Source organism: Styela clava, chromosome 8 (genome assembly GCF_964204865.1).
Source record: "Styela clava chromosome 8, kaStyClav1.hap1.2, whole genome shotgun sequence".
Lineage (NCBI taxonomy): Eukaryota > Metazoa > Chordata > Ascidiacea > Stolidobranchia > Styelidae > Styela > Styela clava.
In genome coordinates this window covers 9,417,367-9,445,223 of record NC_135257.1, presented here as the reverse complement: position 1 = coordinate 9,445,223, position 27,857 = coordinate 9,417,367, and the positions used below count along the sequence as shown (strand labels likewise).

At 34.6% G+C, this 27,857-nt stretch overlaps 1 protein-coding gene across 2 annotated transcripts; it reads left to right on the top strand.

Annotated features, from left to right (window-relative positions):
• The first annotated feature begins 28 nt into the window (after positions 1-28).
• On the top strand, positions 29-27,857 carry LOC120345327 (uncharacterized). 2 transcript variants are annotated; one of them, XM_039414737.2, is made up of 14 exons: positions 29-315; positions 586-674; positions 893-1,034; positions 18,032-18,181; positions 18,723-18,866; positions 19,495-19,684; positions 20,152-20,272; positions 20,768-20,869; positions 21,605-21,734; positions 22,196-22,305; positions 22,778-22,912; positions 23,692-23,849; positions 24,259-24,527; positions 25,204-27,857. In XM_039414737.2, the coding sequence occupies exons 1-14, from the start codon at positions 235-237 to the stop codon at positions 25,291-25,293; spliced, it is 1,911 nt and encodes a 636-aa protein (XP_039270671.2). In that variant the 5' UTR covers positions 29-234; the 3' UTR covers positions 25,294-27,857. The 2 variants fall into 2 exon arrangements, with proteins under 2 accessions (XP_039270671.2, XP_039270670.2); XM_039414736.2 differs by having other exon boundaries at positions 20,113-20,272.

Below are 27,857 nucleotides of genomic sequence, written 5' to 3'. Positions count from 1 at the left end.
TAAGGTTTCATTGCTGTTTATGAGTAACCAATACCAAAAGCATTAATATTTAGATAATTTGATAAAAAAAATTGGTGTGTAGATAGCTTATATCAGTATAAAGACATGCATGATACGTGATAGTTGGAACCTCTGAGCAAATATTTGTGCATACCAACAAAGAAGTTGATTGAATAGTCTGCATTCTTTATATTTCTACAATTCGCAGTGGGAAAGATTGAGAAGGAAACAAAAATGGCAACCCGAATGTACGTTTGTGAATCAGTTGAGCATCCTTCAAGTTTGTTAATGGGATTAAATGAACAAAGGCTGCAGGTGATTTATTTAATATATGTTTTGTATATAATTTTTTTATTGCATAGTTTCAGAGTTTAGTCATTGCTCTTCTCGTTGCTCCAACATTAATTAATTTCCTACTGGTTTTCTTTAATTCTGTTTATCTATCATAAATCAGGACAAGGCGGGACAGTAACCTAACCCGACCTAAGCACTTGATTGGTGTTGATTTTCTGTGATAATTGCTGACTTCAATACACCGGGTATAATTTATTTCACATTGAGTCTTTTAATATTTTAATATTTCAGGGTCAATTATGCGATATCACAGTTCGAGTACAAGGCCATTTGTTCAAAGCTCATACAAATGTACTGGCATCTGCAATGGGTTATTTCAGGTACTTAATATTTATGTATTTAAAATTATAGTGTCTAATGATATGGGAATATAGTTTTCATTTTCGTGGAAGACTATATGAATTTGGGGTCAGTAAATCAAGCCGAACCTGATGTGTCCAAGTGCTTACTATCAAGTAATTGAAGTACATATATTTATATATATTTTATCACCTCAATTTATTCTTAGCACAATGGGTTAATCTTTATACGTTTTTAGGGATCTGTTTCTGAACCCTAACAAACAAGTGAAGAAAGATGTCATTGAAATTCCGATGATTGTCAATAGTGTCGGCTTTGCAAAAGTTCTTGATTTCATCTACACATCACAGTTATGTCTCAGCCAAAGTTCTGTCATGCAGGTTTGTTTTCATATTTTTTATATACTGATAAATCAAATAAATTCAATTTAGAGGATGCCTGCCTTATTTTTAAAAAGAACTCTATTTTAGCAAAGGATGGTGTTGTTATTATGATTTTAAATGTGTCATTTGTCAAGTTTTTAATAATCATCAACATTTTGTATTATGGATGTTGAACACTGGGTTTACTAACCCTAACTTTTTGTTGTAAAGAAGGAAAAAGAGAAGAGGCTCCAAAAATGCTATGCTTTAAATTTGCCACACGGGCAATATGATATTTTGATATATTTTATCAATGACTGATTATTTGTGGCCTCCTGACATTAATTGGATTTTTATTGTTTATTAATCTTTGTCAAGTCAGAACTATAAGTGAAGCGCCATGCTTTGCATCGATGCTATATTATTTGCTGCACCACACAGCAGTTTTTAGCAAGCTGAATCCAATTTGGGAAAGACCTGAATTTATGCTGTGGCAATCAGTAGTGATTGGGACTGGCTTTGCATAATTATACAGTTATCCTAAATCTTAAAGTTTTCGACATCGTTAAGTGTTCCCTTGCGGCGATTTGTGTTTTTGTTATTTTGTGTGATTTGTTACTAGTATCATACTTTTGCACTTGGAAGCATAGGTTCGTGACGTGATCGCTTTTAAATAGCTCTTTACCTGATATTAAAAGGCGTACATAAAAACACCTATAGTTTGGAAAACAACTCCGTACTTGAAACTTAATTTATCGTGTTTTACTGCCGCCCGAGGCATTGTGGTTCTTGAGGGTCACTTTGATTGCCTCTATTACCGGGGAAATAACGATAAAAAATTTCGCCCCGTAACCGTTGAAATGATCCCGAAGGGAAGAGTAATGGCCAAGACAAAAAAAAAACAGAAATTTATTTGCTTTTTCGAGTAAATTACTTTTTCGATATGTATCACAGGAATTGTCAAATTTAATAACATAGTCCTTTTAACAGTTCGTATTTAGCTGCAAAAGCTGATAGATGATTGAGGATTTTTGCGGGACAAAGTTTATGCTTCGACTTTCCACGGTTCTTTTTTCGCGATAATATCATTTTATGTCCCCGGGAAAGCACTTCAAAAGCACTGTCTAACGTGTTTTAAATACGGATCATTTTTTAGAGCTAAAACCGCAATCTGAGCGAAAATAGATTTCACGTTTAAGTTCTAATTCCAAGTGCAACTATAGTTCAAAAACTTTTCATACTCGAATACTCATAATACCTAGAATACCGATCGTTGCAAATGTGTCATGGTACATACACGATTATTATTCACCCCTGTCTAAAAATTTAACTTTGACATGCGTGGGAAGTGACTATATGATGGCAGTTTTTATTTGTTATATTTAAACGCAAACAGACGGATGCCGTTTACAATTTCCTCAATCTTACAAGTTAGTTTAATTTTAATTCAACTAAGTTTTGTTTAATTTTAAATGTAATTTATGTAAATGAATAAAATGAAAATCGGATACAATCGTGTGTATGATAGCTAACAAGACCGTTTGCGGTTAACCGGTAATGTATAAATAAAAACAAGTGTTGTATTCATATATATCTGAAAAAGAAGTGTTGGCTATTTTTGGGGGATAGATTTTACCAATTTGCCCTAAAACGACAGTGGTCGCCGGCTTCGTGCTCCGATTGTTTTGCTAATTACCGCATGTCCTGCATTTAAATATCTTGAGCCGTTTTTTAATTTGGTAATTTTCAATGTAGCCATGTTTCTCAGAATAACTCTAACCAAACAGGCATGACCATGTCTCAAAATCTTGAAATCATGAATTACTTGGAAATGAAATATTTCGTAATCATATACACATTATAATTTTTTTTTTCCAAATGAGAGTATATGGCTGTTGTTGAATGATTAATTAACCTTGAAGGTTATATATTTTGTATTCTTTCTGTAAGGCTATAACCGCAAGTACCAAAATTAAATGACGGTATTGCGAATTCCTTATGCGGTAAGATATTACGAATGTATTTCTATTCCCGATTAATGTATTTCCAGCGATTCCCTCCAAGGTTGAAAAGGTAGGGAGAAATTTATGCCAAAATGTAGTAACAGACGTATTTATTGTTAGCTGAACACATAGTATACCTCTCTACCAGGGGTGTAGTGTGTTTGCCAATATCGTTTCTAACCCCATTTCGCAAATATTCTTTACATTACAAATAGTTCTAACGCCCATTGAGTGGGTCGTTTCGTCGTTCAACAAATATGGCGCAACTCATGTTTTCGCTAGCCAATCGGTACTATCACCCTCACGAGGTAATAAAAAATTTATGGGCCTTAAAAACGCGTTGACGAGTCGTGAAACCCGTACCCACCACGATTCGTTCGTTTGTAAACGTCCCGAAATGGTTTTTGTATTAGAATTACGACTACAAAAGGCCCGCTGTGACCCCAGCGCAAAAACAAAATTGATCGCCCGCGGCGCTGATGAAATTCGTTCGTGAAATGTATAAACACGTAAAGCTTTCGACCCCGAGTCTTCCTTAGACCCATTTATGTACGGCCCATATGTGAATCATGATATTCGGTCTTGATTCATGCATTGTCATTCCTGGGAAGGTTTAGAACTTCTATTGATCTTAAGCATGAAGCAGCTGACCCTGCAGGGCGTGCGCATAGATCGATACAAGCCTCTATCACGAATTCTTATGGAACAAGCGTTGACGCAGCCTGTGGGGGCGGAAATCATGATCTATGCTTTGTACGCTACAACTATGACGCCCTCTCCTGTTTCAATACCAGTGCTGTTAATATTATTTTGATATGTTGAAGAATTACATTAAACCATGTGGTATCGTGCGTTCTCATAGTTGGTACTTTTCACGAAATTACAATAAAATGTGATGAAAAAACATTTCTAAAAAAAAAATGCGAAAATTTTAAATAATGGTGTGACCAAATTTTCTTCGTTTATTCTTTGTGTTTGCTAGAACCTGTTAGAATGTCCACCTGGCTATCCATAACGATGCAAAATTGTACCGCAGTTCATTTGTTGAATTGCGCGTTCGAAGTCGCACCAAGGAACTGGATTAATTGAACGAAGTTCGATATATATTTTCGACGCTAACTTGTTACTGCCCCACCTCTAATTATCTTAGTTGTCACCTTTCATCGTGTTTATCTTAAGTCAAGTCAGGATAAGTGAAAAGGTAGTCGAGTAACCTCACATATCCTAACTTCAGATAAATAGAATCATAGAAAACATATAAATAAATCAGATATGGGGTAATTACGAGATGGTATACAGTAAATCCCTGTCGTAATCAAACGTTTTCTGATGCCACCACATTTTCATTTTCTGATGCAGGACTGCTTAAATCAAGGTCTCGAGTTCTTTGCTAAAGGTAGAAAGATTAATGAATGAGAAACTTTTTCAAAACATGGGCCAGTCGCTGGTGATTGAAAGTTTCTGCATTTTGACAAGTCGTGATTAATTTTACCCTACAGATTTTACGTGAAGGTTATTCATTTTCTTTGTAAGCCTTTGAAAATAATCTCAGCTTTGCTATATATGAAATTTTTGTGTATAAATTCAAAATTTTGGATACACTTATAAGAATGGAAAAACTATTAAACATCAAATTGGATAAAATCGCAATTGCGAATTTTACCACCAACTAATTACCTCAATATGCCGCTGACACAGCTGATTTTTCTGTTATAAAATGTTAATGAGCAACTGTCGCATTTGGTACATATCCCCAAACGACCCTGGTTCCACTTGGAAACTGTTATTTATGACTTAACGACATTTCCCATGGGATTTGGAAGACCCGATCCATACTCTTCGTGGAAGCTCATTTTGGCGCCAGATGTCTCATAGGCGGGTAATGGCCCTTCCTTTCTCGGTATTTCTTACGCTTGGTTTTATAGCGATTCCATTTCAAGGGACCTCCCCACGGGAGCTTTTACGTACTATTCAAAAGGTTTGTAGGCCGATATAAGCGGATAGACGACTGTTTTTATATAATACTTGAAAGCGCTCTTTTCAGTCGCTTCCATTCGGGTATAAATTTTCTGTTCCAACCTCTGTATGAAAATATTGTTGTTCGTTATTGTTTGTTTTATATTAAGATGCAATATTTCTATTCGCCGACGACGTGTATCGGACTCGGTGCGGAGTTTACATTTGTTACCTCAAATTGCCATTAGCGTCTCTAAAACATTTTCGCTTAGTATTTTATTTATATCATCAACCAATATAGCTTTTTGGTATAATCTGTGAACTGGAGACTTTTTAGTGTGGTGATTGAAACATACATAATTATAACATTGATGAATTACCGCATTGTCACGTGACAAATGACAGGCAATATCGACCTTTGAATTTTCGTGATTACCCAACGAGACAAACTCTTGCGAAATATTGCACCCTTGTCTCCTGTAGTGATAGGTCACCTTTTCAGAAAATGGTAAAATTTCCACATTTCTTTTTGAATTACCTGACGTTTTTATCAATCACCTACCTACTAGTCAAATTGGATAAAACGGAAATAACTGGCGTTCCTTTTATTTGTTGATCCTGTGTACTTTAATAGGAAAGGTTCAAAATTTAACCTTTTCATTTCGCGACATGAATAGTCCATACCCCATACTATTGTATATGAACAAGCATTTTTATGGTGACGCCATTCTTGCTCGCACACTTATACTTGTGGTGTTTCGCTATCAGTTTTTTTTTTTAGTTTTTTTCATATGAATTAACTCAGAAATATGAAATTTGCTTTTGTTTTTAAATATGACTGCAGGTTTATAATATGCAAATTTAATCTTCTGGGAAATGACGCTTCACCCCAACTGTTCGTGCAGTCATGCCTTCCATCAGATATTGTTGGAATATGGATAATGGATTTTGCCAAAATGCCATCACGTAGTTTCATATCGCGTATCGGTGAATTTTCAAAAACGTGTGCAGTATTTTAGTTTGTTTTTTAATCCCGTGTTGCTGTTTGTTTATCGGACTTGTTAATTTAAAAGATAGCATAATTCCTAAATATAGTGTCTCTAATGATCATTCAAAATAACCACCATTTTGCATTGATGATTTTTTTAAACGATTGTAGTACCAAATTTTACGTATGATTCCTTTTTTATGCGAAATTTACTCCTGGTTATGGACGTGTTAATTCGAAAAAAAAATCCGTTCTCCTTAAACTCCATTTCATTATATTTTTACAGGAAAAAAACGTCCACTTAATCGACGATTCAATGTATATTTTAGGTAGTTAGATATTTTCGAACGCGGAAGCCATTTATTTATGAAAAATGAATAAACGGATGAGGTTGATTTGGGACATTTAGGTTCGAGGTCTGGGGTTCATAACCCTGCGCGACCTCGGTCATACTAATGAAAGGCCCTTTCCGAGGTTGAAATGTTTTCCACATATGGTATTATGCATTGTATTGGCGTTGAATGAGTCAATCTGAATGGGCGCGTACCCGATTTTGTTAGCTTCCGTGGATTGTTTCCATAATGGGGTATTTCCGCTGGTATTTCTGGTGGATTTTTCCTATGCTAGACAATCATGCGATATATTAAAAATATAAAAAATTAATACCCTCAAATTTGGAACCCTTTTTGTGACTTTTCCACTATATCTAGTTTAATATCTATAGTTAAGGATATTTATACTTGACTGTATGCGTTTAACCAAACATTTAATTTTCTATCTCAGATTTGTAAGTTAATTAAGTCTGCGGTTCGTTTTGAGTTCAAAATAGAGTCAATCGATTTGGGTCGGAAAACAGACACTGCTGTTGACAACAACATTTCACGTTATTCTTTTTGTGGAGCAGATAATCCAATCTTCAGTTTAGAAGATATTACTTATTAAATAGATCGGTTAATTGAACTTACCTCTCGAAGTGAATAATTTGTCTTGTATGTTACAATACGTATTACAGATTCGAACTTTAACGGATCCTTGAAACACTGTTCATATATTATAACGTTTATGTGGATAGACATAAGTTTACCAAAACCTTAGAAAGGCAATCCTGTTACGATATAAAACTATTTGCATGCTATCAAGGGAAGTAGTCCGAATTAAAAAACAATAAAATTTTCCAAGTACCTCACCGAAGTTCTCGATTGTTCTAACCATAGCTGGTCACGTGGTTATTGATTCGATTGCAACGAATTCGTTGATTCTTCGCCCATGGGCGTAATGTCGTTTTGCTTTTTACCTAATAAGTGGGCATTCAAATTTATTACTCTGCGTATCATTTTTACCCTTTCTCCATCTCTGTGCTGTTTTTGTTCGGTTTTTGATTCACGGTCAAATAGCATACAGAAATACGTGAGTTTGGATGAATTCAATTTGTAAATTCTTTGTGATAAGTACTCACTCCTTATCCTCTCCAGGAAAATGTCCTGTTCGGTTATTTTCTAACGCTTTACATGGTATGATTTATTTCGATGAACTACTAAGTAAAGTTATTAATTGTAATTTGCAAATTGTAAAATATTACTTTGCAACTGTCGCCGCAATACGAAACTTTATATTTATATCGATGTAAATTATCCCGTTTATAACATTCCCAGAACTGTAATCGATATGGATTACAATAGTTACAGCATTTTATTTTAATTACCGTAATAAATTTTAATCAGAAAATTATAATTTTATGTCTCTCTGACACGCGAATGGAAAATATGACGCAAAGCTTTCACCCAACTTAATAAAACACGATAAATTTAGATCGGGTCAGTCACAAACCGAAACTTCATATCGCGTGCAAAATTGCTATCCCAAAACACTTGAAATATCGGGTCAAAATGACAAAGCAAATTTTTGAACTTAATGGATTGAGGATTAATTTAATGATCGGAAGTGAAAAATATGTGTTGTCGTGCCTCCAAGTTATAACTGGTTTAGTTGGAGCATGCGGGAGAAAGGCAAAATTTTCCAATCAAGAGAAAAATTTCGCCTATTTTGGCACTGCCGAATATGGGCTGTAGCTGGAAGTATCTTTATGTAACTCGATTTTCTTCAAAATATGTGGGCCATCTCGTGTATCTAAGAAATTGAAATATTGCCATTTGTTGGAAAGGACATTTCCGGGTTGTCAGTTTACCATTCAGATCAACTTTTTGGTAGATGGTAACGATTTTCACAAAGATTGATAACCCATGTTCATCGGGCCAACTAACTTACAGAATTTCCCGTTTTCGTTGTGACAATAAGTACCTCATGTATGGTATATCCCAATATGGTATTTGAACCATATTCGGTGACTCATTCATCTTAATGTCGCCCAACAAGCAGTCTTTTCGTTCTTGGTAAAGTATCCCCGAAATGTAAAATGAAATCAGAAATCGTGTTTTAATTTTAATGCGCCACACGCAACATTAATATTGTGCAATAGGAGATATTTTGCGTAACTGATAACTTTACTGGTCGCAGTTTCGTCATTCCAGTAATACAACAGTCAATTATAATTTAAATGAAAATAGTCACTGTCAGACTTTTCATCGAACACATATATTCAAATTTCGATAAACCGTGGCATTGTCGCGTTACGTTATTGTTAGATCTCCCATTGTTGGTAGGCAGTACCATAATGCATATACAGTATGTACAAGGTTAAGCGCCTATTTTGAACGTTCTAAATCGCGTTTCACTTGCGTAACCCCGATTTCCGGTAGACCAAAGGCGAGCACGATAAAACGCTACACTCGATGTAGTGTTATGTGTACACCCCGGTTTAGCCGTTGCACGGAAACGGGCAACTATAACTAACGCCAACTAAGTTTGATCAATATCTAAACTACGCATCTGTGTTTTAAATCCATCTTTTTACGATTAAAATTAGGTTTGATGAACATAAAGTTACATATTTGTATATATAAGAGGTGTAAATCGATAAAAATGATTCTTCGAAATGATTATATTCGGGACAGGTGTAAAATAACCGGGGCCTCCTGTCTAGTTGAATGTTACATGTTTATGATGATCTGTTGTAATTTCTCACATTTGATCGATACCTTTATTTATCATTGTATTATGCAATACTTTGTGATACAGGGGAAACGCTTATTCAACCACATCTTCAATTTTGCGTCATTGCATTTGGCAGTGCTATGGTCACTTCGAGGAATTCAATCGATCTTTCCATTCTGTTTTTCACCACCCCGGGGAATGTGCAGGGTCAATAAAACGAATCCAATATGAAAACAAGGGCAAAAGGACGCTCGTCAGTTTTTATTGCTGAAAGTCGATCAAAACTGGGTTTCGTAGTATAATTAACTTTAAGTACCTGATGCCACACGGCGCAATATAAATAAGCGTAATAGGCGAAGGGTGTAGTGTTATTGCAGACCAGGCCCCAAGTGGCTTCAATTTCCGCCAATTAAGGAAAGGTCTGCGAAGCGCGTAGCGGAAAGAGGGTGGATATTGGTGAATGTTAAGTATACAGATCCGAAATTCCAGGCCACTTGAAAAATCGAACCCGCTGTGGGGTTGGTTATAACAAAGCACATCTGCGGCCAACTTTGATAGCCTTTTCATTTCACGCAAGCTGTGTTCATTACGGGCTTTGGGTATTGCACAGATGTACACATTTGCGGTAATTTAGCCAGTTGGTTTAGTATGAGTGAATAATTAAAATACATAGTTCGGCTAACTATTTCACATTTATATTTTCAGTGGAATTACTTGGTATATCGGTACATATCCCGGTGTATTGGACTTTACCACTCTTTTCAATAGTCATTTTTTTAGTTGCTGAAATTCGAAATACCTTTGCATTGGGTGTTGTCGGGTATGTGCGCCTCGTGCGATGGGATAGCGCAGCGCGGTTCCCACTTAAGTACGGAACGGGGGTTGTTGAACCTCAGAAAAGGGCTTCATCAATAATTAACGTGAGCATAGAAAAAGGGAACGGACTGTATAGGAGCACTCCCGCGTTGCGTTTGTTATTTATATTCCAATCGACCTCCCATGGGGAGTGGAGGACACCCACTAAATCCTATTTTCCTCATTCTTTACTTCACTCTTTAGTAATTGCGACCAAGCATGGGGTTTGCATGTCATAATGATGTTACATTTCACGCGCGCAAGTTGTTTTCAATCAAGTACATGCAAAGGTTGAATGGAACCGTAGTAAAGGCATCTTCATTTACAGCAATATTTGAGAATATGGTTTTGTTCAAAATTTGCCTAAATCTGAATAAGTTCAAGAAGTGTGAAATTTGACCTAATCTATGATTTTTACGTATTTAAAACTGTCCCACAAAAATTATCGGCCTTCCAAAAATGCCTTCCAAAGTCCAAAATAATTTGTTTTACCACTTGCTAACACACCCACGACGCGAATCGAAACAGGGAGCAAAGTATTCATTTGGCGCCGATGTTCGTGTGTGCTCTAATGATTTCCTGCTGTATGGGAGTTCGCTGTACGTTTTATGATATGATTCATATATCCCACGCCGCTCACTACCCATCCCATATGTACAGAGATATGGCACTGGGTCATTTCCGTTTTATGTCATTTGTATTTTATAAGAGACAATCGGGCGATGACTGTTATATTTATGCACTGGATTTTAGTATTGATTTATCGCATATTATTCCATATTGAGACATAAGATAGAGGACACTAATCTTGAAAGTACAGCCCAATCTGACGAAATCAACCAAGAACACCTATTAACGCTTAGCTCTGCGATTGTAATATATAAACGAGGCCTCTAAAAATATCGTCATAATATTATTCAAATATCAAAATTGACTTGTCCCTCAAATGGGGATTCCATCATTGACTCAATGGTATTCACATTTTTCAATTCTAGCTTTCTAGATAAATCTGTATGCGCCAGTGTTGTGTGCTCATTTCTCTACATAATTTATATGTTGAAAATGTAAGAGGCGTCTGATCATGACATTTCGATTCCGTTTTTCCTTTGAACAAAAATTATTAATACTATGCGGTGAACACCTTGTCGGGTAATTTATATAGAACAACGCGAGTAGAATTTTTATAAGTAAACGTGATTTCCCAATCATTCTATGTTCTTTTTTCTTATACAGTAATTTAAATCAGTCAGTCACCAAAAACTCCCCAAAACTCTTATCTCGACGATGACCAAGTACGATGAACATTTAAGTCCATCTTCAAATTGGATTTCATCATACCAAATGACGTATATATATATATGTATATGCTGATGAAATGAACACATTCTTACAAGGATAGGATTTACCCTAAGGCAACCAACCAGTCGGAGTCATGTGCCACAGCACGTAGGGAGGTTTATTTGGCTGCGTTATTCAACCTTTTTACCGCGCCACCCGACATATATTCAATTTATTGTCAGTAATTTAGTCTTCCTATTGGAATGGATACTTTTGAATTCCGAAGTATGGGTAAACCCTCTATCAAAAGCTATTCGTGTCGATGTTACTCCCGGCAATTAAAAAGAAAAGAATTCCGTTTCAGTGTGAATCAAAGGCCACTCTATGAATATCCCATTGTGCCAAAACGCGTATGGCACAACCCCACGGGTAGCACAATGGCGTGTCCGACTACACAATAGGCACCCAAGCGAGGGAGGAACGACTGCTGCGCCATTGTTTGCCTTCTGCTCGACCTCACCCTCATTGTAAAACTGCGTAAGTAGAATAGAAAATATGGTCGAAATGGACCCCGCTACACCTGGGCCAATGATGCACTGTTAGTATATGCCATATGTTATATATTTATATATTCCTAATACAACACCGGCATCGTCCCATATTTTCTGGCGATGAATAGTTCATTTTAATCCATGTTGTCTATTCGGCCATGCCTTGTCGATATTCTTTGATACGCCATTCATAGCTAATCTTGCTTGTTATTTCAATCGTGCCGGCGTACTCTACAGGGTATTCAACTTTTATCTAGGAGTGGGACGCTGTTAGCTCGCTCCGTATATCTTTCAAGTGTTTGAGAACAACCAGTCCGTTTAGTTACCAGTCAATCGTACAATAAAAACCCCACTTTGTCGATGTGTTGTTGTTCCCATGATAGTGTATCACACTCCCTAGGGTGTAGTGAGATATTCCTAGCTGGCAACGCAATTGATATTATGTTCTTACAACATACATACCCAATTGAACGCTTTATGGTGATTTCGAAATTTGAAATTCGAGGGGAAATGTGTGTGAATTTATTTCTATTATGGTCGTTATTATTTATGCTGCGTTGTGATGAATTAGGAGAATTTAGCCTCTTTGACGCAGGAATTTTCATCTTCGAACTTAGTAACACAATTAAAATTATTTCGGACCAAGCTCATGGCTAATAATGGGGCCGTTTACCACTTACCACTTAACATTTGGTACATTTTGTTTAACCAATTTAACAAAAAAAATATTTCGTATGAAAATCTGCAACCTCGCACTGGTAGAGAATTTGTTTATTTTAGTCTCAAATTTTTATGTCGATTACATTCAATAATACAAAATTATGGTTTTGTAAATACAAATAATGATAGATTATCGTGTGTAGTATAATTACAATATTGAATGCATTTTACTCCTCTAACAGGCCAAAATTAATATAGTAGATAGGCCAACGGGTGTCGTCGGCAGCTAATTTAACACTCCCACGCTAAAACGTCTCCATTTCGCGCGCGGTTGTTATTCACACAGCGTTTCCTGCAGTTAATGGTATGTGGGGCGGCATAATATTGATATATTTATTGTGGGAGCTTTTGGTACCGCGGAGGAAACGTCATATTGCTTTTAAAACATTAGTCGGGTGTTATAGTTGCGCCTAACATAAAATATTCACACGTAGGACCATTTCTAAACGAAGTACCGTTAATCGATAACTATTTCCAAGTTGTCACAATTAGTTCACACCTATATATGCGGCCAATCATAGATTGGATGTGAAAAAGTTGGCTAATCTTACAATTTTGGCAATTTGTAAACGTTTGGCCAAGGATGGCCTTTGCGATATTGGCATTATTTTCGCATCTACTCAAACCGTTCCGTGAACAATGTTTTATCCTCATGGGTCGAAAAATCTCTTGTGGCCGACAGGGGACAAACTAATTGTATGGGAAACGGGGGAGAGGTCCTTAGCGTCTCATGTTTCAAACAAGCATCGCTAATATGGAGTGAGTGAATATGATATTCTTTATTATATTTTACCATTGTTATAATAATATTGAGCAGGCTATTCGCGGTAAATAAAATAAGGATACTGCGCGGATGCGTGAAGTGGTTGGATCGTATTGGCTTGCCGCAGGGTTCGATTTATATGAAGGGTCAAACGAAGATGCCGTTGTGATTAATTGTAACGGGCATACCGCGCGGATAAATCTTATATGGATGCACTCGGATTAACTCTAAACGGGCATTGAACGAGTATTTGGTCGTTTATATAGTATAATAATATAAACGAATAGTCTCAGACTTAAATTATGTGATGTTTGCCAAATTTAAAATCGAAACTTCACTTTTCGTTATATTCTATTCACAATCTAAAACGTCATTAATTTAATTTTTACTTTTCAGCTGAAACTTTTTCATTGGGTCACGGAAATGTTCTGGCCCCGGGCTATCGCAAAGTAAAATTTTTATAGGAAGACAGGCCAAGGATCGCGAATTATCTACATTTTTCTCCGAATTGTAATTATTACCGCCAGTCACCCAATTGAAAATCAAAATTACTGGGTTGGTCTTGACATGAAGTCGGCGGATTAAAGTGCACACCTTGCACACGTGCCCAGTAAAATATGAAATGCGTCTTTGGTTGTGGATTGTAGGAGAAAGGTTTCTCAAATAGCGATCCCACGAAAAAATGAATCGACATTTTTTTACTTGTCGGTTATCACCATTTGTTTAACATATCCGAGGTAATAAATATTTTTTCCCCTTATTTAATTTTCAAATTTTGAAAAGTGGAATGTTTGTTGGAACTCAGAACTTAAGGTGGGCACAGACAGAATACGGAAAACAATTTCAGAATCACTGCTCTAGGGCATCGTATATGCTGTTAGTGTTGTTTTCCGCAGAAACCTTTGTTAAGCACCCAGACCGACGTCAGTTATTTTTTCTTACCACCCAAAAACATGACAACCCCTCTGGCTATTCTTACTCTTAAGTTATGAGAAGCGCGTGCGTGTTCCTCATGTAGAAAAATCGCCCCGAGTGAGCCTAAATTACTTCTAGAAATCACGAGAATAAGGCTAACAGGAACACTTTGTAATCCCCACCAATTAAGGCATTTTTGTGCTACTGAAATCGTGTCCTGTTAATATTAAAAGCGTTTGTTATCGATGTAATGGTTTCGTTTGTCTAATTATGCCCAAACTACTGAAGCACCCAGCTATTTTAATTTTCTGTGATTGGCCTCATCACGCGCCGGACCAAAATATTCGTTGTATTGAATATAATCGGAACATGATTGGAAATATATTAATTAACCATCACGGCAATATTTTCACTCGTCGTCACAAATGCGTTATTCATAATTAAACAGTAAATTTTTGAATATGCTGTTTTCATTTACGATAAAAATGAAATACTACATATTCTTGTGTGTTTTCACTGTTTGAATTGAAAAATGAATAATTGAAAAAGAAGCATTATGAAAACTTGCTTTTCATGATAACCTGTGTTTTCAAGATTGTAATGGTTTACCATCTCTACATTGCACCGATTACTTGTAAAAAAAATATTTATAACCAAAATGAATTTTAAATACAGTTTTTGATCATTTTATGCCCCAAGGACCATTCCCATAACACGACTTCGGCGACTTTTTCCACAGACCGGCCCGAATAGATTTTCATTTTACCATCATCATTTCCGTCACCCAGTCGCAGACTCGCGGTCTTTTCTGAGATGAAATTAATTTTACAAACGCTGTCTAATTCCTAATTAGGAGTTGTTTTTCTGTTTTCAGAATTTTATGACGTTTCGTCATATGGCATTGGTGTGGGTGATCAAGGCCACGCGTAAGTGGCGGTTAGGCCCCGGGGCGGTTCTATGAAATTTTAGTGCGAAAAACAGGAACATTGTGCTAAAAACATTTGCCACTGTGTTAGTACATCGACTCACTCGCATCATCAAAAAACTAGACTTTGGCATCGTCTATCATATTTATTTTTTATCCCATTTGTTCTGGTACATAGCCATGTACAATCGCAGTTGGTGATGACAAAATATCCTTAATAATTAATTTACGAATCGAAGTAGACAAGGCCGCGATTACCGTTTAAGTTAACTTTCTTAGTTCAAATAAATCGGCTGCGATCGAATTAACGAATTTAATTCGGAATTTTTTGTATCCTTACATTTCTACGACAAAACAGGCTTTGATAATACAGTAATATAAATTATCTTGGTCAATGATCAGAATAGTCAAAGATAAAAACTCGTGTTTATACATTTTACGTTTTCAACTATACCCCATGGGCAATGTCTGGAGCTACACGCAATAATATTTGAAAAACATCGATATAAAGTGGACTGCTTTAGTTATACCCATTATTTTTCTAACCTTTTTTCGACAAAGTTATATGAATCAAACTGAATTAACATGATGATTGTGTCCAGGTCACGAGAGAGCATTGCCGGAATTTGACGTCCGGAAACCCGCAAAACAAACGTCACGATTTTTGGCGTTCTTCCCCGTCGAAAAAACATTCAGAACAAGATTTAATATTAAATATTTTGTACTGTTAAAAATATCGTATCGTTTGCCATCATTTATGATATACCATACATTGTGTGGTTAATATAATTTTGTTATTGTACTGTGCAGAGCAGCGGTGTCGCCCTACATCAATGGCCGGTCATACAGGTATGAGAGCGCGACCATCTTGGTTTGGCGGGAAAATGTAAATGCAAGCATTGATAGCTAAATTCATGTTAATTCGCTGTTCATCAATTTATATTATTTCAGTGAGGTCGTTTGAGGTTTTTAGGTCATTAAGTTGGTTAAACCAGGACGGAGTATTATGTATTGTAACTGGTTAACAGCGCTTTGGACACCCACGACAATGCAGTTAGGTTGAATAAATCGTTTAACGTTCTTTCGCCAATAATAATGCCAACGCTTTCGATTGAATAATAAACATGTTTTAACAAGTCTTGACTTCGCTATGTTTGACCTCGATTTTCCTGTAAAATTTTTGTCAGGGATTGATGATTCGTATGACCTACTACTATGCAAATTGCATGACACATATGGTCAATTATAACCTTTATTTAATACATTCAATTTTGGGAGCAATTTGGCTTCAGGCATGTAAATTTCACGATATTGTTCATGTGTTTCGTCATGTAATACTGTGAAAAGCAATATTAATAGGGCGTTAGAATTGGGGCTTATTAATAGTTTTTTTAATACTTCATAAGGTAGAATCATTCTAGAATATGTAAAATCGTCTCAAAAAAGTTCAGAATGACATTTCATGCTGTTGTGCGTGAAATGGGTACGCTTCCCTGCTAGTCGATTCAAATAAAAATTCTTGTGATACTAATTTCTGCTCTATCCATTGTCCATACATAGCAGGAGGAAATTTTAAAACATGTCTTTTCATGTCATAATGCAATCATTTAGATTGGGGAAATATAGATAATTTTCCAGTAGTGCCTATATATAGCATTCTGGTTTGCATATACTTGGCATTAATGATGTTGCGTCTACCAAGTTGTATCCAAATGGAATATCTCTAAATTTATATTAAACTAATTTGATGATAAGTTGGTTGGTGTTGAAAATATGTGAGAAATTCAGGAGATATCATGCCCAAGGGACAATGGGAAATATGGGAACATTTTTGTGTCATTCAGTGTATCATTCTTTTTTGTTCAAGCACACCTAGGGGATTTCATTAATTTTGGTAACTCCAAGCTCAAAAAAGTTTATAGTTTACTTTTATCCGGTTTGTTTCAGGTTTACCCCATCCTATTTCTGCTATGCTGATGATAGATTGTGAATTACATGATCCCCCGTAAATGAACAAATTTGTTAAGTAGTAACTAGTAACCGCTTTCGCTTTAGAGAAGATCCCCAGAGATGTTAAAACATTTCTTGTACATTTACTTGAATTTGCTATGATCTATATTCGATAAGTGGTGTTTCATGGTCTAATAATAAAGCAAGGTGGTTGATGAGTTGTTATTTCAATAGATAAAAAAATATGACAAAGTCTGTTTCTATGTTAGCTATATTTTACTTTGCATGAGGTAATTTCAATATGACACGGAATTCACGCATGCATATAACCCTTATTTCCGTTATCCTTAAGCAGTAAGTGCAGTGCCTACACAAATGCGTCAATTGTGCCTATTGTCTTTTTCATCTCAAATTTGTTAATGTAAATTTGTATGTACCATACAAACCCCTCGTGATTCATGACTAATTGGCTGATCTTGGTTGGCATTTCCCTATGATTTCTTGGAACTTTGTACCTTTTGTCTTATGATTTGAATATGTCAATACAAAAAGCTTAAACTTTGTAAAATATAGTTACATAAATTGTAGATTTGATGCAATTTTCAATCATAACTCAAACATAATCAGTATATCGGGTAGTTCTATATTGTTGTTACTTCTGCAAAAAGTTGGCTGTCCCCCAATTTTTGAAGGCGATATCTTGATTGATTAATAATATGCTTGGTCCACATATATACGGACGGACGATAAAGTTAGCTTACGTCACATCAAATTTCACAATTTTGACAGAGAAAACTTATGATTCCATTCATTTGTATTGTTACACATTGTTGTAATGCATAGAATATAAATATCGAAGATGTAATAGTTTTCCCAATTTGGGGAAATTCTCTGGTTTTAGTCATTCAATGAAATTGCTTTATATGACGAAAGCATGTGTGATATAATGTTTAAGCATTCGATTCACTCTTTATACATGATTTGTCACTCAAAAAAAAGTATTTACTGAGAAACGCTACTTACACATTTAATTTAAATAAGTTATTATTTTGTATTTCAGGTATTATGTTCAGCTTGCTACCTACAGATTCCATATGTTGTTGACAAATGCCAAGAATTTATTGTAACTCATGGCCATGTATCACCTCAGAATACATTTCCTGCAATACCTGATCAGAGATATCTTCCTAACAAAGACTCTGACAATCAGGTAAATTTAATAGAAACCTTATTAAACTACAGAAAATCCAATTTCGCAAATGGAATTTTCAATTTGCAAAGTTGTCATTTTTCACTTTCTTACTTATGTTACTTTTCACTGTCTCAAATTGCTCTTATAAAGGGTATTTTTTATCAAATGTCTTGTGGCCTCTTGTGGTAAATTTGTTGCTTTCATATTTTTATTTATAAGAGTTCATTAAAACCTGAGAATATCCAACAGAAAGGGTCTCAAATTTTTTTTTTAATTTTCAACAAGGCACATTGGTTAGCACTCTTTGACATGATTACATTAACCATATAAGATTATGAGGGACAAATTTATCCATTGGTCAGCACAAATGCACCAAAGGATTCATGTATGAAGTAGGCTCAAACGGTAGAGATTTCCAAACTTTCCTGTAGTTTCTGCCTTTTACATTACATAGGAACTACAAAACTGTCATCATATCAAATCACCATCATCTACTTTAAGACTGGTTATGTTGATAAATATATATATAATATAATATCCTATATAATTCTTTCTATAGGAATGCGAGCTAATAAACACACCTCCATCACCTGGTAATCAATCAGGAACAAACAGTAATCGAGGTGAAGATGTAACTGGTGTTGGATCACCTATCGTCAATGATGAACCTCATGATTTGAGTCCTGAAGGAAAATCAGACAATGTGAGTTTTTCTTCGCAGTGTGGATGAATATTTTGTATTATAAATAATTCCTAAAATACCCAAATTTCACAAGTTCTTAAACATCAGTTGGTCAGATGCTGAAAGCAATTTAAGAGTCCCTTTACATTATTTTGGATGAATAAGTTTAAGACATCAAGTTGGCTAGTGATGTTGACTCGAATGGGAATGGTCCTCAAACTCTCATGAAATGAAGCCCCCGTCAAACACCTTCAGTACTTTGTCAACACATTTTCGTCAGTTATTTTATGTGTCACAATTACAGTAATAATAAAAAACGCCAGCAAATGAAAGCAATAAAGTACATGCATGCAGTCAAATACTTAATTAAACAAATCACAGCCATTACTTTAAATTAATATAGTCATCGAAATGGGCGATGTCATTTGCTTGTGGCTCCTAGAGAACTGCTCCTTGGGGGACTGAGGGCCATTTCGAAAAATTCTTTACTAGATGCTTCGAACGTTTCGAAAAATTTTTATGTGAGCTTCTCTACAATACCAAGTCAATTCATCCAAGAGCTCAGTGTAATGTGATAGAACTTTATATTTAAAAATAGGCACATATAGATGATATAATGACCAAATATATCTTCTCATTTTTCGATCAGCTTTTGATCAAACAAGAAAATGCAGAAAATTCATCTGGCAATGGAGAGCAAGCGAACTCAGATAGTAACCCAGCAACAAGAGCACTTATTGAATTTTCTAACCAAAGCAGACTAAATCATATCCTGGGTGAAGGAAATCCTCACAGAAATGGAGCTTTGAAAATGCTTTTGCAGAATGGTGAAGGGCAAGGTTAGTAGGCTATACATGTAAACCAGAGAAATTATTTATATGACATATTTATATGCTTTTTTGCTCTGCACAAGCCACTACTGATACGGTAGGAGCTACCTTATTTTGAATAGAATGGAATCTTTATGATTTGGCATGGCCTACGCTATTTGTTACATCTTGAGTAAACTGGTGGGCATGGTATCTGAATCTGATATTTCAGCCTGCGATGCCATCATGGTTGAGTATAACGCTTCAACCATTACGACACCACGCTTCTAAATATGTAGAAAATTTTGAATAAAAAAGTTTAATATAATAAGAAATTGGTTATTTTTGAAGTTTTGCAAACATTGTTATTTAATTTTCCAACAAGTAATTCCAAATATTTACCATTTTGGTAAATACAATCCTTAAATCCTATATCAAGCCAAATGTGTTTTCCTCAGGACCTGATGGTGATTTAATTGACCATGAATCACTTGCAGAATATTTCGCAAGAAATGGACATCCAGCTGGGGAAAATCCATACGGTTCAATTATACTCGGAAGATCATCGCCATCCACTTCTGTTGAACAACATTTGTATTCCATGACAAAAAATATAAGGTCAGTTTAATTGAGATTCATTAATACCAATGTTTATCTGATCAGAGCGACTAGTATTTTCAGAAGGACAAAATCTTTCTGATTTGATCTACGAGCTCAATTTACCTGGGTGATATTGTGAATCTGGGGTTTGAAACCTGATATCTTTACCTGCGAAACCAACATAGTTGCGTCTTTTAGGTCTTGTGCAGTTTCGAACCTCAAGTACTCCTAATGGGCGTAATTTTTGAATGGTGGGGTTAGGATTGACATGTGCTAAAATTGTTATGCTACGCCCACTAGAAGTACTTGAGATGCGAAATTATACGAGACCCAGGCTTTCCTTGGCCATGCACCTTTAATGAGTGTGCCTCATTCTTATATCAAAATCAATATTTATTTCCATCAGGGAAGTGCTTAAATAATATGAAACTTAATTTTTATTATTCCTTTTTTAGTTGTTTTTGTTTTTATAATTCATATGTAATATTTGATCATGTCTATTTTGCTTCTCAGCTCTAACAGCCCCAGCAAAGAAACAATGACATCATCACCAACCAGTTCAGTTTCGCAATATTTGCTTGCAATGAAGAAAGAAAAACCTAAGAAAGAATACAGGTATGAATCATATTGGAATATTTCATGTGACAGAATGCAGTTATGAATGGGTTGGGTTGCTTAAAATTGACATTTTGTTCAATTAAATTTTTTTGTTGTTTAGTTATAGTTGAGTCGCTTATTTAAGTTTAATTTAAGTTCAAGGCCATCTGGCATATATATATGCATATATGTCCTGATTTGAGTCTATTTAGTCAGGCAACGGCAATACATTGTGGGGCTGTACGAGTCATCCAACCTGAGGCTTTTTGTGATTTCAGTGAAAATCTAGTTTTGCTGAAGTGACCTGAGCCAAGTCATTCTGAATGTTTTCAAAAAAAAAATAGTCAAATCTATAAAAAAAAGTATGCCTTTAGTCAAGTGGCTGGCTGAGTCATCCAAACTGTCTTGAATTATCAGTATATCTCTTGGACCTCCTGAAGTATGCGCACCAAGATGGCGCACAACTTGAACTCAATTGTGTACCAGATTAGGGTTCAGGTTGTGCGACATCTTGATGCGCATACTTCAGGAGTACCTATCTGGCTATCTTAGTATATTCAAATACAGCCTAAGATATACACAAAATCAGAAAATGTATGAAATTAAGGAAAAAATGAATCCTGATCTCTTAGGATTGCGAGCTGTGTTGTTCGTGTTTAAAATTGTTTTGTAATGTGTTGCATATAACATATATTTATCTAATCCATCTAAAATGAAATATATTCATTTTATATTTATTCATATTTTTTTCAGATGTGAATACTGCAACAAGTTATTTGGACGACAACAACATTTGAAACGCCATATTTTAACCCATACTGGTGAACGTCCATATCCATGCAATTTATGTGAAAAAAGGTTTCGTCGATCAGAACATCTAAAGGTATGTATGTATAATGTACAAATAGCCTGTTTACTAATTGTCAACAGATGAATTCAATATACGACTTCATGGTTCGTCATGCAGCTCTCCAGAAGTGTGTGTACCAATTTGGAGGTAACTAATTTTGTTCGCCTGCTTTACATCAAGTTGTGTGAAGTGACTGAAGCCTATGGGCAGATGGTATATTCATGTGGCTAACACACACAGTCCCTGAACTTGTAATAGAAATAAAATAAGGAAAATCAGAATAAAATTTTACTCAAATTATTCTGACAATTTAGTATGTTCCAAGAATAACATGATCCTTATTTAAAGTAATTTAATGACATAACAACGTAGTCAGATTGATTTGCAGATATTCGATTCATAGCCATTAGTTGGTCACTATATAAAGAATGCTTTTTTGGGCATTATATTTACGGGTGGGATGCGTTTTTTAATCTAATTATTTCTGTTTTCAGCATCATCTCGTGAAGCATCAACAGGAAGCCAATATAGCTGGCAACGGTACAACAAACCAATTTGTAGATTTCAATTCGACTTCATCTGCAACATCAACTGGAAGAAAAAGGTAGGGAAGATTTTTTTAAATTTTCCCTATATTTCTAAGAATCGTAAAAAGTACAGTACAGTAGTAAATGTATATGAATTCCTTGTAGGTGACATCTCCTGCTACCTTTGATAAAAGTGACGGCACATCCATTTGATTAAGGATATACTCACCTTAATGGGCAATTGAGCATTAAGCAACTCTCCATTCTGGAACATGATCATTAGTGAATGTTTAGTTATGATGAAACATAAGTAATATAGTAAAAGATCGAATATGATGTATTTATTTTAGAAACTTGATGTGAAAAAGCTATTCTTCCAGAAAAAATATGTCTATTATATTTTATTAATATTAATAACCTTACCAGATATTGAGAACTGGTACAACTTTTATCTCTCTACGAAAAGTCATAGAACCGAAATTACAATAATGGATCATATTCAAGTCATTTCCAACCCAGTTTAACTCAAGCCGAAATTGTTTTCTGTAGGCCTAGAAAAGCAGCACCATCCGATGCATACAGTATGTCGAAGATGATGTTGGTGTCTTACAATCAACAACAACAAGCAAATGAATCAAATTCAGTCCAAGATAATAAAGTTGCAGAAAGAGATCTCATTGGAAGGTAAATAGCTACACAGCATTTAATGTTCTTTTTAAGCGGATCCCAAACTTTTATTCGTGTGGCGCCAAATTATCAGGGAAAAACTCACGGCGAACTTACATGAAAAAAAAAAATTGCTGCCTTTAAATAAAACTTAATTTTTTGATTGTAACAGAAAATAAACGACATAGAAAGGTTAGACTACATAGAATTTATTTATTCATACACGTAGCCTTTAAAATAAGAAACAATAAAACATTCATAATACTTACAATATGGGAATTATTCAATCATATATTAGTTATGTTTAACACAATTGTGTTAATTTTTGTGGTGCACTTAGCAAATCGTCGGTGGAGCACTGTTTTATTGTATTACCATCGCTTCAAATTATTGTCAATGCCACTTGCATACGGTATGGCATTTAGGTTGCTCAAAGCTAGTTAGCAGGAATCAAGAGACTAGACTGTGTTAGATGCTAAGATATCAGAATGAAAATACCATAAATTTTTTTCCATATGCTTTATGTATCGATTAATCTTACATATAATCTATGGTTATGTATTTGGCTACGTTTGCATTTGAAATCTGAATCTATATACTATTGTGCTTGATGTCATTTGATAATGCAAAACTTTTTACTCTCAACTTAGTATATATACATTGCATAAGTATATTTACATATAGCTAAACTTTCACCAGTTGGATTCTTTCTTTATTGTTTGTTCACTCTGGCAATAACCACTTTGCAAAGAGCATTTTATTTTTAATTTTATGATAATTTACATTCTTTTTTACAGTAATCCAATACTTTTGAACAAACTGAATAGTGGGAGTGCATTGGATTCTATAAGTGAAAGACTGGCATTTGCTGCTTCCCAACGCGGTGAAAATGAGCAAGATAATTCGTACTCAAATGCAGCTGGTTCACCTGTTGCACTTAATCTTTCCAGCAAAGGTAAGTCATTTTTTGAAAAATGAGCTAAATATACAGGGTGAACCCCTAAAATACGAAACCCATCAATTTCTTCATTACTTCTATGAAAATGAAGAAAATTTATTGACACTTGAACTTCTGTGTATGATGGTATCCAAAAGTTTCAGTAATCTAGGACACTTTGCACAAAAGTTCTCTCTAGAATATATTCCATTTCCATGACATTAGCTCTGTCTTTTATTGTTCACCCTGTATCTGAAAATTCTAAGTGGTCTTTCGTCGGTCGGCATATTCATGCATTTTTTTGATGTAGCGTTTCTGCTTTTCAAACAGTGTAATGATAATTCCCATCATAATAAAACCAAACTTAGTTTCAACAGATATTTAATATGTCGTTGAAATATCCTTTTTAATAATATTTTTTACACAGACATGACACAAACGGTTACAAAAGTGCAGGAAGTTTTTAACGAACCAAGAGAATCACCATCTCATAATGCAGCAATCGATAGTTCACCATCGGAAAATCAGCAACTAGAGCATGGTAATTCACCACAGAATGGTCTAGATATGTCAGTTACTAGCAGTAATACCGGTAATGGTGAAGGAAATACAGAAGAATTAAACAACAGTGTTGATGATGAAGGAATGACAAACAGCGAAGATTCTAAACAGAGTTCTAGCCCGGCAGATGCTCAGGTTAGTTTCAAGATGGCCTGATGGTAATTCCTCATATTTAGAATATTTGAAATTTTTAGAAAAAATTAAACAACCCTGGTTTGATTTATCATACTCACTGTCTAATTTTTCTAACCTCTGCTGTTATGCTTAGAAGTGCTTAATGATTAGGCCTACTTAGAAACTGGTTTCTAATTCATATTGTGAATGTTTTGGTTTACCACACACTTGTAATCATTGTTTCATTACTTGTTATTAATTTGTAATTATTACTTGTTTACAAGTAATAAGATTTGGTGGTGATGCTTTATAGTTTGTAACAAAGCCACAGGAGGGGCGGTAAATTTGTGTTTCCTCTAAGGGCAAATAAATTTTTCACATGTTGTGTGTGAATCTACTGTACCGTACTTAAAATATTCCACGAGTTTTAAATCCTTCGGAAACGGTATTATAATTTTACTATTATTCTGCATTTATTGACTCATTGTATTTTTTGCAATATATCTGGAATATGATGTACAATGCTCTTTCCGGAGATTTTCAAAAGATTCTTATATAATCTGATTAACATATTGATATTTAATCGTTTATGATTGAGTTGGTCCTACAATATTAGTTTATTGTAGTTTTTTTGGTTTCTGGAAAAACGTATCCATCCCAATTCTTTTCATTGCAATTAAATTTATTAATTTTTCAGAATGCTCCCAATGCAATGTCCATAGAAAACTTTACAAGTGAAGTTGTCACTCCAGAATTGAAACGACTGTTTGCTGCTATGGATGGCTGAAAATGAAGAAACAAAAACTGAAATTTCAAATAAAACAATGTTATGCATATAATTTCGAATTGACTTTAATCGGTGTGACTTTATTATTTCTGCTTAATACTGAATAGTCCTTCCAACCATGAAATATTATTGACTGGACGCTCATAACGCTTTCACTCAGAAATGGTATTGTTTTATACCAACCCAACACCATCAGTGCAGATGGTGTATATTATATTCGATAGTGTATTTGCATTTTGATTTTACTATCTTTTTGAATTCTTGCAAACGAGTGTTCAGTTTAAAATGAATTGACGGGTAACACAATCTGAGAAGACCTCATAATGATTTGGATAGTGAAAATCACTACTTCTCTTCTCAAAATCACCACAAACTCTTGAATTAAATTTTCGATAATTTGACATATACAATTCATTCTATGTGAATTAGATCTGTTGAAGGGCATTCCAAACAGAAATTTCCACATATGAGCTAACTAATTCCCAGAAATACATGGCGTCAATAAAGTCACTTTAGGGTGAAAATGAATTTTTGAGACGAAATAAATTTATTGATTTTCGCAAAACTTGCATGCATTGGTGGGTAAAATGTGAATATTATTATCAATACTATATTTACTTCATAGGTGAAACACGAGCAAAATTTGCCATTTTTATTGATTTTATCTATCCTTGCTATTTTATTATTGTTTTGGGAAGGATTTATACTTTTTTGTCATTGTAAAGAAAATTTTGGTTGTAATTGGTAAGACTAGTAAAAGATGCAATTGTGACATAAAAATATAACATTTCAATTACAGGGCTGTGGTTTCATTCTATAGCAATTCTTCGATTCATGTAATGTATAATATTTTCGGAATTCTCACCCACTAACTTACAACGTATGATTATGGATTTACTTATTCACATTTTTTCTATTTAACGGATGGTGCAATTTCCAACATTTGAGATATTTGTTAATATTTTTCGGACACAATACGTACTACATTGCAAATACTGTTTCAATGCATGAAAAGTGGATTGATCAGCTTTATTTAAAAGTTGTATCATTTCATTTTTGATGCAAAAAATGTCTTTTTAACAAACTATTTTCGCTGTGATAACAACATATTTATCAATGAAAGCATTATCATGACATTACCATTCCGAATTTAGCATATTATTGCTCAGTTTTTTTTTTTGGCTTCAATCTTTTTTTGTTTTTGTCTGTCTTGATGAACTTGATCGCCACTTTATTATCGCCATTTACCACATATGGCGTTTAGAGATGTATCATACATATAAGACATAATATATATGGATGGATCATCTATTAAATATTTTATGTGATGATTGATTGCTATATTGATTTGATATAGCTAGATTGCAGCTGAATCTTGCCAATTTAGTTTATATTGTATTTATATTTATTTCTCTACAAATAAGAAGAGGTTATATTTTTGGCTTTTCCAAAATTTTGATTTTCTTTGTTAAAGTCAGTGAATCCAGTCAATAAAATATAAGCGCTCTTTATGTATGTTTTTATTTATTCATAGCTTGTCTTTATTAGGTTCACACAAATTTGGGTCAAAACAAAGGTATTCTGGTTAAAAGTTTCATTTGGCACATAAATTATAAAAAATTAAATGGTTTTGTGACTTAAATGTCCACGTATTCAGAGAATCTTGAATTTTGGAATCTGTTTAAAAAGTTAGAAAACTGAACTTCTTCGTTATAAATTTGCTTCCTCTCATGTTGCTGTAGCTGTGTTTTTCATTGAGTAAAGAAAAAATATGATGACATATTATAGTTGTTGTGGCTTTTGGTTGACATCTTTTTATTCGCAATTTCACACACTTTGGAGTTTAACTTGCAATATTTTATCTTGTTATACGTACTAAATTATTTCTAAGTATTATTAAATCCATGCTGGAAATATTGTGCATTATATGGACTAAATTGCTTACCGGTTCATTGAAATGTATCTGACATGGAGTAATATATTGAACGCACTTTTTGACACAATTGTTGGTTGACTCATAGTTGGTCACGGCTAATTTATACGTACTATAAAAATTTTGGAGCAATATTTATATCTTGGTATTTTGTTATCTGCGGCGCTGGTATCCTAACATCTAAGATCCATGTACTGTAATATCTTATATCATATCTGGGGCATATTGACTGAAATTTCAGATATGATGCTCAAATAATTTAACTTATCAAGATATAGCCATTTGAGATTATTCCATGTATTGCGTATTTTGTTATTACTTTACTATTCCATGTAATATTTTTGTTAAATCAAACAGGGTCATGTATAAATATCCTACTTGATGTACTTTTTGCAGGGCACATCTTTGGTTAGCTGTTATGTCTAGTATAATAATCACTATTCAGACAATATTAAGCTGTACTTTGGTGTTGAACCTTGTAATAATTCATTTTTCACCTACTGAATATGGCCGAGTTATATGAGATGATATAGAAGTGTTGATGAAAAAATTTGTCAAGGCAAATTCTGTGAATATTTTCTTTGATTTTACCAATGTCGCCTTTTTGTGAAATACAAAATACAAAAAGCTA

Bases quoted from the DNA above. Each gene is read 5' to 3' on its own strand.
- LOC120345327 (XM_039414736.2), top strand. From the start codon at position 235: ATGGCAACCCGAATGTACGTTTGTGAATCAGTTGAGCATCCTTCAAGT. The intron at 18,867-19,494 runs GTGAGTTTTTCT...TTTTTCGATCAG, and splicing joins CTGAAGGAAAATCAGACAAT to CTTTTGATCAAACAAGAAAA. The intron at 20,870-21,604 runs GTATGAATCATA...TATTTTTTTCAG, and splicing joins AAACCTAAGAAAGAATACAG to ATGTGAATACTGCAACAAGT.